Source organism: Clupea harengus, chromosome 10, assembly GCF_900700415.2.
Source record: "Clupea harengus chromosome 10, Ch_v2.0.2, whole genome shotgun sequence".
In the NCBI taxonomy this organism is placed as follows: domain Eukaryota; kingdom Metazoa; phylum Chordata; class Actinopteri; order Clupeiformes; family Clupeidae; genus Clupea; species Clupea harengus.
Genome location: NC_045161.1, coordinates 2182233 through 2195410, shown reverse-complemented (window position 1 = coordinate 2195410; position 13178 = coordinate 2182233). Strand labels below are relative to the sequence as shown.

Genomic DNA, 13178 nt, shown 5'->3' with positions numbered 1-13178 from the left:
GACAAGTACAAACTCACAGCCAACAATGGGACAGCGGCAGCGGTTCGACCAAAAAAAAAAACAGGCTTTCAACCGGTTAGTTCAAAAGACTTCATTTAGTCTTTAATCTTAAAAAGAGGGCTTCCAACGGCATTCTCTTGTGAAAGACTGCATGAACAATGGGAAGACAAGAATGAAGCAGCTCGGTACAAGAGCTTTTCTTCCCTGAAACTCTGCTCAATCCTCGGAGTTCATTTTCCCACATAGTGACAGGTTGCATGGTGACTGTATTTGGCCGGCACTCAAAGTAACAGGCAGCGTGTCATTTGGCTTGGCTTCAGAGGAAGAAAGAGAGAAAGAGAGCAAGAGAAAGTGAGAGGAAGGGAGGGAGGGAGGGAGGGAGGGAGGAAGGGATGAAAACCTGCTTTGTGCCCGGTGAACGACCTCCACTTCTTCCTCTCCTCTACCTCCCTCTCTTCCCCTTTTGGTGCAGTGACATCATCCCAAGCTCAGGTTGTCCCTGCTCAGCCCTAGGCCAGTGCATTCTAGCTGTGGCCCCCTCTATCACTGCTTTCCATTAAATCCACTGCCTCCCATAATCTTTATTTGGGTTCTGCCATACCTCTTCACAGAGGATGCTTCAGGCATTAGTTGACCCCGTCTCTCTCGCTATCTCCCGCTCTCTCTCAGACCCTGCTGTCTTTCTTGTCTTCTGCTCTCACTCTCTCTCTCTCTCTCTCTCTCTTGCTCCATCTTTTTTCCTTCCCTCTCTCTCTCCCTCTACTGATGTTTGTGTGAGGTCTCTCGTTTGTGTGTTTACCATTCCCCCCCACATACACACACTCACACACGCACGCACTTCTCTCAATCAATCCTCTACCCTCCGACTGGCTCTGAGTTAGGTGGTGTTTTTCAGAGGCGGCTGTAGTGATGCTGCTGAGTGTTTGATGTGTGGGAGCTGAGCTTAGTGGACTTTCTCTATGATCCTGCCCCTCAGTGTGTGTGTGTGTGTGCTCAGAAAGCAAAATGTGTGCTGTAGTTGTGTGCCTGGGCCTGTATGACAGTGTGTGTGTGTGTATATATGTGTGTTTGTGTGTGTGTGTTTGTGTGTGTGTGTGTTTTATGTGTGTATGTGTGTGTGTGTGTGTGTGTGTGTGTGTGTGTGTGTGTGTGTGTGTGTGTGTGTGTGTGTGTGTGTGTGTGTGTGTGTGAAAGAGAGAAAGAGAGAGAGAAAGAGAGAGAGAAAGACAGATAGAGTATGAGAAAGAAAGAGAGATTGTGTGTGTGAGTCAGTGTGTGTGTGTGTGTGTGTGTGTGTGTGTGTGTGTGTGTGTGTGTGTGTGTGAAAGAGAGAAGGAGAGAGAGAGAGAGAGAGAAAAAGACAGATAGAGTATGAGAAAGAAAGAGAGAGTGTGTGTGTGTGTGAATGTGTGTGTGTGTGTGTGTGTGTGTGTGTGTGTGTGTGTGTGTGTGTGTGTGTGTGTGGGTGTGTGTGGGTGTGTGTGTGTGTGTGTGAAAGAGAGAAAGAAAGAGAGAGAGAGAAAGACAGATAGAGTATGAGAGAGAAAAAGCTGTGCCATTTCGGCTGTGTATGTTTCACAGTGTTTCTTTCTTCTCCTTTTCAGACTTGCCTGCCTTTCCTTCATCCATTACAAAGATAGTCTGAAATGGTTCATTCTTGTGTAGTGGCCCTTGGTCTGGGCTGCATGAGAGGTGCTGTTGATGTTAGAGAACCACTTACACAACGTTCCGCTTAAATGACTGCCCAAATGACCCCTGCAAAGTTTATAGCACATAGTGGAGTGGAGATAAGTAATGAATCTGTTCACCTAATCTGAGTGATTTCAGCCACTGTGCAGGTATTTCTGCCAGACACCTCTCTTTCTAAAGGTGTCCACTCTTGCCTGAAATGCATTCATAGCCCACAGCAAAGCCTACCTCAGTGTGGCTGATATATTGCTCACACCTTAATCCGCTTTTGGTCCATCACAATCCCTCTTAAATGATAACACAAGTTGCCTCCCCCCCCCCCACAAGGTTTCACCGTGACTTTAATTCTTGTTTGTTTTCTAACCCCCATCCTCCACCGCCACCACCTCACAGGCCTTCTTAAACTCTCTTGTGACATGTGTTTTCATGTGATAAGAAGAGTGTTTCCCTGTATGCATTGGAGAATAATTGAATCGACACGGCTGCCTCGCCGCCGACTGTTTCTCCGTGTGTGTGTGTGTGACAGTGTCTGCCTCAGCTGAGCCCCCTGATCTTAGCGCTTCCCGGCCCGCCGCCGAACCTCTGACCTCGGAGGGGAAAATACATGTAGGTGCACAAGCTCGACCCGCTTCTGACCGCAGGGAGCGTCCCCGTCTCACATCCGCGCTGAACCCCCTCGTTATGAGATGTGAAAACAGACGGCCACATGCCGCTACATGCATGTAATGCGTACGGGAGCGGGAGAGGGGATGTGACATGGCCTATGTGACACCCACCACAAAGGGGCATCCGCCAATGGGCCGACTGCCGCCTGTGATGTGATGTGATGGGGTCGTGACCGTTGCCGCGGCCACGTGACTCTGATGGGTGCTGTGCCTGGCTCAGATTCAGTCAGACTCTGCTAATTAGCCGGAGCGTGTCAGTGGACCTTTGGGTGGGGTGGGGGTGGGGGCTGAGATGCCTGGGGGTGTTGGGTAGTGCTGGCACTGGACCTCAGCTCAGGCAGCTGGAAGCTGATGTGTCCCTCCCTCCCTCCATACATACATACATACATACATACATCTGCTGCCTGGTGAGGCTCTCCTCTCCTCTCCACTCTGCTCCACTCCACTCTGCTCCTCTCCACTCTGCTCCTCTCAGCACTGGGGAGAGGGAGGCTGCTTTACGCTTTGGTGCACACTGGCAGAGTAGAGGCAACGGCACAGTACGGCTCCATCCCCCTGCCATTACCCGTGGGTGTGTGTTGGTGTGAGAGAGAGACGGGGAGAGAGAGAGAGAGAGAGGGGGGGGGGGGGGGGGGGGCAGTTAGTGCAGGCAGGGAAATAGAGCAAGAAAGCTCCAATATTCAGAGAAAGGCCATGAGAGACAGTGTGGGGAGAGAGGGAGAAAGAGTGAGGGCCAGAGAGGAGGAGAGGAGAGATGGAAAAAGGCAAAGAGAGAGAAATGAGAGAGTGAGAGAGGGAAGAGTGTTAGTGTAAGGATAAAGAAAGATTTGGGGCAAGGATGCTCCAGTACAAAGAGAGAGGGCATGCATGATAGACAGTATGGGGGAAAGAGGGAGAGGTAGAGAGGAGGAGAGGAGAAGACAAAGAAAGATGAGAGAGCGTGAGAGAGATGTGGAGAGATGCAGCAGAGGTTCCATCTGAAGAGCAGCTCCAGTGTCCTGGCAGAGCAGAGGGGTGAGGATCTCTTTGAGTGTGAGGGAGAGTCGGGTGTACTGCAGAGGGGTGAGGATCTCTGTGAGTGTGAGAGAGAGCTCCAGTGTCCTGGCAGAGCAGAGGGGTGAGGATCTCTTTGAGTGTGAGGGAGAGTCGGGTGTACTGGCAGAGCAGAGGGGTGAGGATCTCTGTGAGTGTGAGGGAGAGTCGGGTGTACTGGCAGAGCAGAGGGGTGAGGATCTCTTTGAGTGTGAGGGAGAGCTCCAGTGTACTGGCAGAGCAGAGGGGTGAGGATCTCTGTGTGTGAGGGAGAGCTCCAGTGTCCTGGCAGAGCAGAGGGGTGAGGATCTCTGTGAGTGTGAGGGAGAGTCGGGTGTACTGCAGAGGGGTGAGGATCTCTGTGAGTGTGAGAGAGAGCTCCAGTGTCCTGGCAGAGCAGAGGGGTGAGGATCTCTGTGAGTGTGAGGGAGAGTTGGGTGTACTGCAGAGGGGTGAGGATCTCTGTGAGTGTGAGGGAGAGTCGGGTGTACTGCAGAGGGGTGAGGATCTCTGTGAGTGTGAGGGAGAGTTGGGTGTACTGGCAGAGCAGAGGGGTGAGGATGTCTTTGAGTGTGAGGGAGAGCTCATACTGGCAGAGCAGAGGGGTGAGGATCTCTGTGAGTGTGAGGGAGAGCTCCACTGTCCTGCAGAGGGGTGAGGATCTCTGTGAGTGTGAGGGAGAGCTCCAGTGTCCTGCAGAGGGGTGAGGATCTCTGTGAGTGTGAGGGAGAGCTCATACTGGCAGAGCAGAGGGGTGAGGATCTCTGTGAGTGTGAGGGAGAGCTCCAGTGTCCTGGCAGAGCAGGGGGGTGCGGATCTCTGTGAGTGTGAGGGAGAGTCGGCCGTGGGATTAGCACTGATCCGCTCGCCCCTCCCCACCCAGCCCACATCCTCCGCGCGGCGCGGCACCAGCCAGCCAGCCATGCCAGCGCTCCAGAGCCAAGCATGAGAGAGGAGCTCAATCCGCACTGCGCCAGGTGCCACACAAAACACACAGCAAAGCTTAGAGCTCACAAGCACATGGCACATCTATCCGTGTCTGGATGCCCTTCACCCACATACGACTGGTTCTGGCCAGAACAAACTAATACCCACAGAACTGCGCCCCTGTAATGTGTATGTGGTGCAATAGACATGAATAAGTGATTGAAACGCCAATATTTTAATCATAGTTGCTTTAGTCATTGGAATGATGAGCAAAACGTAGATCAATAATTGACATGGATCAGCCTTAGAAAATATATTATTCATGACAGTCTTCGATGACTTACATGAATTGAGCTGAACTTTTTGCAAATTTAATGAAAGTGTCAAACCTGAAGCAGAGTCGTGTGCTGGCCTCTCACCACTGGCATTTGTCAAGCACAGCAATAACCGAGTAGAGGAGTGGAGGGAAATGTATTTCTCATTATTTCTCATTTTTTCTACCATACCCCTCTCTCTCTTTCCACTCCAATTAAGTTATCGACTGTTTTCTCTCTTTCTCCTTGCGATTCCTCACTGTGTTGCTTTTTCTCTGAAATGTTTTGTCGGGGGGGCGGGGGCGGGGCTGTGATGAATTGAGGTTGTTTGTGAGAGCTGTAAGCATAAGTGAAAACACTCACACACACATACATACACACACCTCATGTTATAGTGGTTGAGGTGGCAGTCCAAATGGAGACAAGAGAAGCTGCCTTTCCAAACGGCACAAAGAGCGCTTTCCTCTCTCACAGAGACAGCATCTGCAAGGCCATCCATGCATGAATGCTCACTGCAGCAGCACTGAACAATCTGTGTCTGTCTTTTGCACACATTGGCATTGTTTCATCAAGGAGAGGGAGAGGGAGAGAGAGAGAGAGAGAGAGAGAGAGAGAGAGAGAGAGAGAGAGAGAGAGGGAGAGGGAGACAGAGAGAGAGAGGGAGAGGGAGAGAGAGAGAGGGAGAGAGAGAGAGAGAGAGAGAGAGAGAGAGAGGAGAGGGAGAGGGAGAGGGAGAGGGAGAGGGAGAGGGAGAGAAAGATGTCTTGTAAATAGCCCAGCTGCTTGTCTTCCAGGCTTGTCTTTCAGGTTTATTTGCAGAGAGCTTGACAGAGTGTGTCAAGGGGCACTTTTGCTGAGGTAATGTTCCCCCGTGTGATGGTTTTCTGTCATTTGTCTTTGTGATGTTAAATGGATATAATGTTGAGACGCAGTCATCTCTCTGAAAGGCATCTTATCCATCTTTTCAGCGCTGCGTATTGACTCCTGTCGCTTTGTATTTGCATGGCGACGTGACGGAGGTAATGCTATTAGTACACCTTGAGCCTCAGCACAGCGACCTCCGTAATTAAAACGGCCCTAATGACAGCTATTGCCCCTGCACCCTCTGGGTAAATGGATGATAATAATATGAAATTGAATCTGGCCAGAGATGAATGGGGTGGGGGGGGGGGGGGGGCACGGATTTGCTTATCAAAAAGCAATCATTCAGCTTAATCTAAACGCTGTGAGGCCTCTTTAAAGGCTGAGATCACGGCTCCAGCGGTGTTATAAGGAGGCCCTAGCCACGGCTCCAGCAGTGTTATAAGGAGGCCAACGGCTGTGAGATGTTTGAGGGAGAGACGAGGCTGTGGTCTGCAGAACGGAGACACTTTGCTCAAATCTGTCACTAAATAGTAGATTGTCCACATATACTGCAAACGGTTAACTCCATTACCTTGTATTATGCTTTCCCTGCACTGGAGAATGGGAGCCACAATTATAACTCCATATATATCTTGCTTCATTTCACTCTGATACAAAACTGACATTTGATGGGGATGCATATTTGATAAGAAGTTTTGTTTCATCAATGTTCATTTCATTGTTATGGAACTGCAGTCAATTCATTTAATCAATACTATTTCCTGGAACTCAACAATCAAGTCAAATAAGTGCAACTTGATATATATATATACTATTCAGGCTCTGTGCAGGAAATAACACAGTTCCAAATTGGTCAAACATAGAATATTATATTAATAACCTGAACAAATTTGAAAGCCAGACACAGTCATTTTAGATATTTTTCGTATTGGCCCATGGTTACATTTGATGATTTTCCTTTGGTTCGATTCATTTCAGTCTGTTTCATTTCTACAGCACCATGAACCACCAGCAGTCTCTCAGGGCATGAGCACTTCCCAGCAGCAAGGTCAAGGCAACAACAACGACAAGGAAAAATGGGCTTTAACCAGGAAGAAGCCTTGAGCAACAACCTGAAGCCAGCCTTGAAGAGACAAAGGGGGACTGAAAAGTGACAGTGTGAGGGATGAAAAGAGGCGAATGCCACCAGTCTTACATACACATAACACATAGTATGGACACAAGCATGCTGATCATAGGCGTTCCTCCTTCCTTGATACATTACTTTAGTCCAGCATGCCCTCTGCCACCAATTAAGTAACTGTAAATACTTAAATGTGCGGCTTTAAAACTATAAATGCATTTAGAGGTAAAAGGATTAAAAGACATCATTAATGTGTGTCATATGCATCATTTTGTTGCATATGGGTAATGAATACATTTTGGGCCAGTAGTGACTTTGTTTTGGCCTTTACAGTTCCACTGGTCTGCCTACATGACCTATGTTACAATCACAACACATCTGAGGGAACTTTACAGTTCCACTGGTCTGCCTACATGACCTATGTTACAATCACAGCACATCTGAGGGAACTTTACAATTCCACTGGTCTGCCTACATGACCTATGTTACAATCACAGCACATCTGAGGGAACTTTACAATTCCACTGGTCTGCCTAAATGACCTATGTTACAATCACAACACATCTGAGGGAACTTTACTTTGAGTAAGCTTCACTCACGCTAGCTCCATCTACTTGGTCTAATGGATGGCCCAGGCACTGGAATGAAACAAAGGATTAAACAGACATAACATTTTGAAGAGAAGTATATTAGTTCCTTTGTGACAACACAGTATTACACCAGACTAATGTATACATGATAACTGTTATATTGAATTATAATAGAACTGTTTGATACATTTGGATATTTCTGGAATACATGTTATCAATTTGACATATAAAGTCAGGATACAGATTTATCTATGCTTCATTGAAGTTGAGGTCTGTATTCAGTTAGTTACATTTTTGTGTAATGTACCATTGTAAATATAGGAACATCACTCCATCATATAGTATCACTAAGATATTGTCTGATATCTGAGTGAATGCTGCAATATTCCACACATTAGATCATACTGGAATATAATATATTTGCTCTGCTTTCCTGCATCAAGACATAGTTGTGAATCTTTTCTTATGAAACCCATTCTATTTGCCATAGCGATCTAAATCCTAAATTCTTAAATGCTCAAAGCTTACTTGCCTACAGTGATATTGAGGTACCCTAAGAGAGCTCTAATAGTGGCAGTAGCTGTCAACGCGACACAGTTCCACTCCACGTCAGGAAGTTACATAATTTATAGTTTTTGTCTTTGAAGCCAATGCGCCGTGCGAAAGCAGGTCACTGTCGATTTCGAATATGTGTGTAGAATTTGAAGAAACGCCAAAAAGCAACCCTCTGATATTGCAACAGTACAGATTCGGAGGAGATACCGATGACGGGACAGTAAAGTTACACTAGTAGGCACCGCACACTGCTGTCTGCTCTGCTCGTATAATTTCCAGCCAGCGGGGGTGTGGTTTTGACATCACTATAGCGCCAAACTGTAGTACAGCATTAGCGAGGCTGGCGGTCTGTCTCAGACATCCAGTCTCGGAGAGGGCGATTTTAACACGCGTCACATTATTTTGTACTGTCAAACAACATCTCATCACCAGCTATAGGATTTCTAAACAACATACGCAAGCAGGACCTTTTCGCAGTAACCGACTTTAAGGTACGTTGAGAGCGCATTCCCACTTTTCAGTTGTCTGTCTCCATACAACGTCTGTCTCGACTTTCTGCATGCTGCGCTCAAGTTGGCAAGCGGTCGGTCACGCTTAGTAAGTAATTCATTCGCATGTCGTATCGTATTAAGGTTCATTTATGCTATAGAGGGCTATACGAGCAGACCTTTCGTTAAGAATGTGGTCAAACTGATTTCATGTGATACCTCGCTGGATGATATCAGTGATTAGACATTACACCCACATGTTCCAACATTGCTGTCCTCCATATTGAAATGAATGCTGATAAGCTCCTTAAATATTGCCATTCCATTGCTATATTGGGAATATCTTGAATAGTAATAATAATGATGATAATAATAATAATAATAATAATAATAATAATAACAAAGCATTTTGACCTTTACTTTTTCTATGTTTTAGGTGCTCAGGAAATTTTATATCAACAAGACTATGCCTAACTGTCTGACTGAGGTGTGCCCTTGAGTCTGGACAAAGTTGGTATTCTTTGCCTAAACATTCTTATGAGTAGACAAAGTGCCAGTTTTCCAGACTAGCCGGGCATCACGCCACAGTCTGGTGATCACTGTCCTGAGACGACAGCGAGTCCCTCAGCGACCCTCTCATCATTCCAAGGTGCTATGGTGACCGCCACTGACTGTTAGCGTGACCACCGGACTACGCAGACTACACAAATCTCCAGCAATCCCACCTTTGAGCTTTGACTGTTTTAAAAGTGAACAGTGTGGCGGACCAAAACCAGGACGTCACATAAACGGCCTGTTCCCCCCCGGCCCCCGCCCCCGGCATACAGTGCTGTTTCACACTTCTAATCACACATGGGCAAAAAAACTCAACAAATGCAAAATCATTCTCAGGACTTATCCCAGCGACTGATCGAGTGAGTCACGTGGGAATTTCAATTTGTGGCTGATTTGTGGCTCTTTGGTGAGAGAAACAAGCAGAATCGAAACGTGTGCCGTACTCACACCAGTGCCAGATCTCGTGTGTGTGTGCCAGACCCAGATCATGGCTTCCGACAGCTTCCAGTACAGGGCACTATTTGAGTACAAACGGGAGCGCGGAGATGACATCTCCCTCCAGCCCGGAGACATCCTTACCGTCAACAAGGTGTCCCTGCTCACGCCTGACTACCAGGAAGGGGACGAGCAGAGACCCAAAGGGTGGCTGCACGGTACCAACGAGAGGTCCAAGGAGAAGGGCGACTTCCCCGGGACCTTTGTGGAGTATGTGGGGTTGGTGCACGTCAGTTCCCCTGCCACCAAACCCTGGACCAGGCCTGTCCCTCCAACTCCAGCAGGGGCCCAGGCTCCCGTGGGCCCTCCGCCGCCTGGGGCCCCAGCGTCAGGAGGTGAGTGAGGCCCCCAACACGTGCTCATCATGTTAGCGAGGGCAACCCCCCGATCTGTTGCATGTTATGGAGTAAAGATCTGGTTAATATTACAGTTCATGTGAGTAAGCAGCCTTAATCACAGCTGGCTAGTGGAAAGGGCCTTTTGTTCGTCATGGCAACCCGTATGAATGGCATGACAAGCGATCAGACAGGAGGTGGGGAACCAGCGTTAGAGTTAGACCAGAGGGTCTCCGAGCTGTTGACTGACTTGTCATCAGTAGTGGCAGAGGCTGAAGGCAGTCCTTTGAGCTGGTCCTGATTAGAACCAGTCATGTTCCGTTGTGAGGGGAGCGATGAGAACTCTCTCAGTTTAAGTCAAATTTCATTGTTTTGGGATGAAGGGTCTGGAACCATGCCCTTAACCAGCTATGAGGTTATTTCAAGCTATTTCTTGTCCGCTGTGTGTCGGAGTTGTGAGTCGTCAGCATCTTGCCTCATCAGCACTTCTACTGACAGCTATTTGAATTTGAGATGGACATTGGCAGCAGCAGGTGGCTTGTCTGTGAACTGGCAGCATACCATATTCTGTAAGACAAAGCAACGATTGTTATGACATTACCAGTAAGAAACATTAGCCTGTTACAGCAGCTGGAGTAAAGGCCATTGTATGAAACATGTTTAAATATGCTTGGTCATGATGAAGGCTAGTCTATTTGTTTCATATTAGTAGGCTAGCTAACATTTCACACAACACCATTGATTTGGAAACAGCTCGTGTAGGCGACGGTATCAATAATAGTAGGCCTATGAAACATTTCAAAGCCAAACTGGGAAACCAATATAAGTGTCTAATGACGTTAGCTTGTTATGGTATTACTGTCAAGCATTTTTCTTTATTTCTATTTCTTGATCATTTTATAGCTAGCTTAATTATCATGCTACATACCATAGAGCTATGTATTGTAACGTGTAAGGTGTTAGCGAAGCTCCTGCGTTGCTTAGATAAGAGACTGGGTGATCCCAGCATGCTATGCAGCAAAAACGTGTGTGAATGTTAGCTTTGCTGTCTGTGTCATGAGTTTAGCCCTGTATTAGTGTAGTGTTTTTGCCTACCTTCAGTGTATTCTAGTAAGTAGACTGCTTGCAACCAGCTGTCATGATGCTCACAGAACCCAGTGACGCTACACTGTTTTGACTCTCTAGATAATATGATTATGAAGTATTATTCATCAAGCAATGCATTTTAATATGAAAGCTCCAAATCTATCAATAATGTAATTTTGATACCCCCCCCCCCCATTACGTTATAATGCTTTTTAAACCCTAGGTTCAGCCCTGTCTGTAACCAACAAGAACAGCCTTAGCAATGTAATTTATGTCTGTGTGTGTGTCGGAGGGTGTTTACAGCAGAAACAGCTCTGACAGTTTTCAGAACTAAAATCCAGAATACTAAACATCAAGGACCATCAATGGTGGAGAAAAAAACTGAACGCGCCCTTTTTTGTGACAGAAAGCTTGAAATGACCTGCTTCCCTTGTTTATGAGACTTGTTATTTGGCTGTGTTGATGTGTTGTGTGTGTGTGTGTGTGTGTGTGTGTGTGTGTGTGTGTGTGTGTGTGTGTGTGTGTGTGTGTGCGTGTGTGTGGTGGGTCTGGTTTGTCAGGCACAGGGAGGCTTGGTGCATGGTCTGTATGTGTGGGTGTCCACATGCTAACTGGGTCACACCGCTAGCTCAGCTGGCTCAAGACTGCTGTTCTCTCTAATTGTCTGGCATTCTTGAATATTTTATGGTGGCGAAATTGGTCTGTTTATGTTCTTTATTCACACACAATCCTCTTTTAGAGGTCTTGCTTTGTCTCTTTTTGTTTTTGGCTAAGGAGTACAGACGGTGATAAACAAGTCTCAAGCCTTCCTCCTTAGAGGAAAGAGGGAAAGATTGGTCTGGTCATGAATTATTGATCGCTGGTGCACAGGGTGGCTGACACACTACACTCAGCTCTCATCTCAAAACAGTGTGGGAACTGGGCTCTGAGGCATTTTTTTCACATCATAATCCTGTATACGTGCTAACAGGCACTCTCGGACATGAGAAACATCACACGTCCTCTGCTCCTCGGCTGTGGATCCAATGGACTCTCAGCTACAGAGTCACTGCAGAACCATGGGTTGGGTCCAAAAGCTGTCTTTTCTGTCCCTCCTTCTCTCTTCTCTCATCTTCTTCTTCTTCTTCATCTATCATTCCAGTGTTGGGAATGGAGCGAGTGTGGATTAAGTTAGGGATTCCCAGAGAGGTCCTCTCCCCTTTGATTGAATCCTAGGTGCTCCATGAATGTCAGATGAAAGAGATTAGACGGCATGTATTATTTATGCCATTGCCCTGGCCCCTATGCTTTCTCACTCCTGGGTTCGCTGGATCCACCGTTAACCAAGTCAACGAGCCATTTTGAAGACGCCTGGTCACAAGGAATTAAAATCAGCACCACTCATCATGTTCCTTTAATCATGGCTATAGCACAACACAGACTGGCAGCAGCTTGTTAGAGTAAATGTTGTTCTGTACTATTAGAAAGGGTCTCCACCTTGGATTGTGGCTTTCCCCATAGGGCCGTCAATTAGCAGCGCCTGGGGCTTACTGATGACAGCAGATAATGAATGCAAAGCGATTAGCTCCATACATAGGCTGTATGGGAGGAGCAGAATTACCTAATCACAGTTCACAGCTAAGATAATTAGGTGATCATACAGTGGTTTTGGTCTACGGCAGGTAACAAGATGTGAGCCACATCCAGCAATTTGAACTTATTTGTGGTGATCTCATTCCAAATCAGAAATATAACCTGCTTAGCTTAATAAGGTGATTCCAGAATAGTATAAGAATAGTATTGCCATACATGAGACTCTCAAAGACCTTGAAGTGTTGTCATGTTAGAGCTCGATTGGAACCTGGAGCCATCCAAACGTGCTAGTGCCAAATAAATGCAGGAGGCTTTGGGGAATACATTCCTTAGTAGAGTCAGTCAGCTATGATCAAGATCATGGGTGTTTGAATTTGTTGTACAGGAACCTCTGACTCTACTTTGGCATCCATGTTGCCGACACGTTTGAATCCATTGACGTGTCGGTGTCCAGAATGGAGGTCTGGCCCGGCCAGACAGCCTCCCCTGTCAGTCTGTGTGGTACTCAACCATCTGTCCATCACTTATCCTTCTGCCCAGTGACACCCTCCTGACTCACCAGAGCCCCAGCCCACATCATGTGTCCTTTCTCCCGTCCGCTGCTGCTGGTCAGACCGCTGGGTTCTGTCACGGTTCACTACTGTGCGGGGCCCAAACATAGAATGAGAATATGACTTGTACCCCCCCCCCCAAGAAACACACAAACACACACACACACCACAACCACACCATCAACACCAAAGACTAGTAATGAAGGAGAACAGCACACATTTTGTGGATCAAAGCCATCCAGGGCAGCAGTGCCTCATGGGTACTGGTGTGCTTAGTGAGGGCTGTGTGTACTTGTGTACTTGTGTACTATCCTACAGGCCTGCCTTAGTGAGGGCT

At 47.1% G+C, this 13178-nt stretch overlaps 1 protein-coding gene across 1 annotated transcript; it reads left to right on the top strand.

Moving 5' to 3' along the window:
• Window positions 1–7619: 7619 nt before the first annotated feature.
• LOC116222120 (phosphatidylinositol 3-kinase regulatory subunit alpha-like) lies at window positions 7620–10867 on the top strand. The gene is made up of 2 exons (XM_031574964.2): window positions 7620–8250; window positions 8684–10867. Exon 2 carries the CDS (start codon window positions 9290–9292, stop codon window positions 9638–9640), a length of 351 nt encoding a protein of 116 aa, XP_031430824.1. The 5' UTR covers window positions 7620–8250; window positions 8684–9289; the 3' UTR covers window positions 9641–10867.
• Window positions 10868–13178: the final 2311 nt, after the last annotated feature.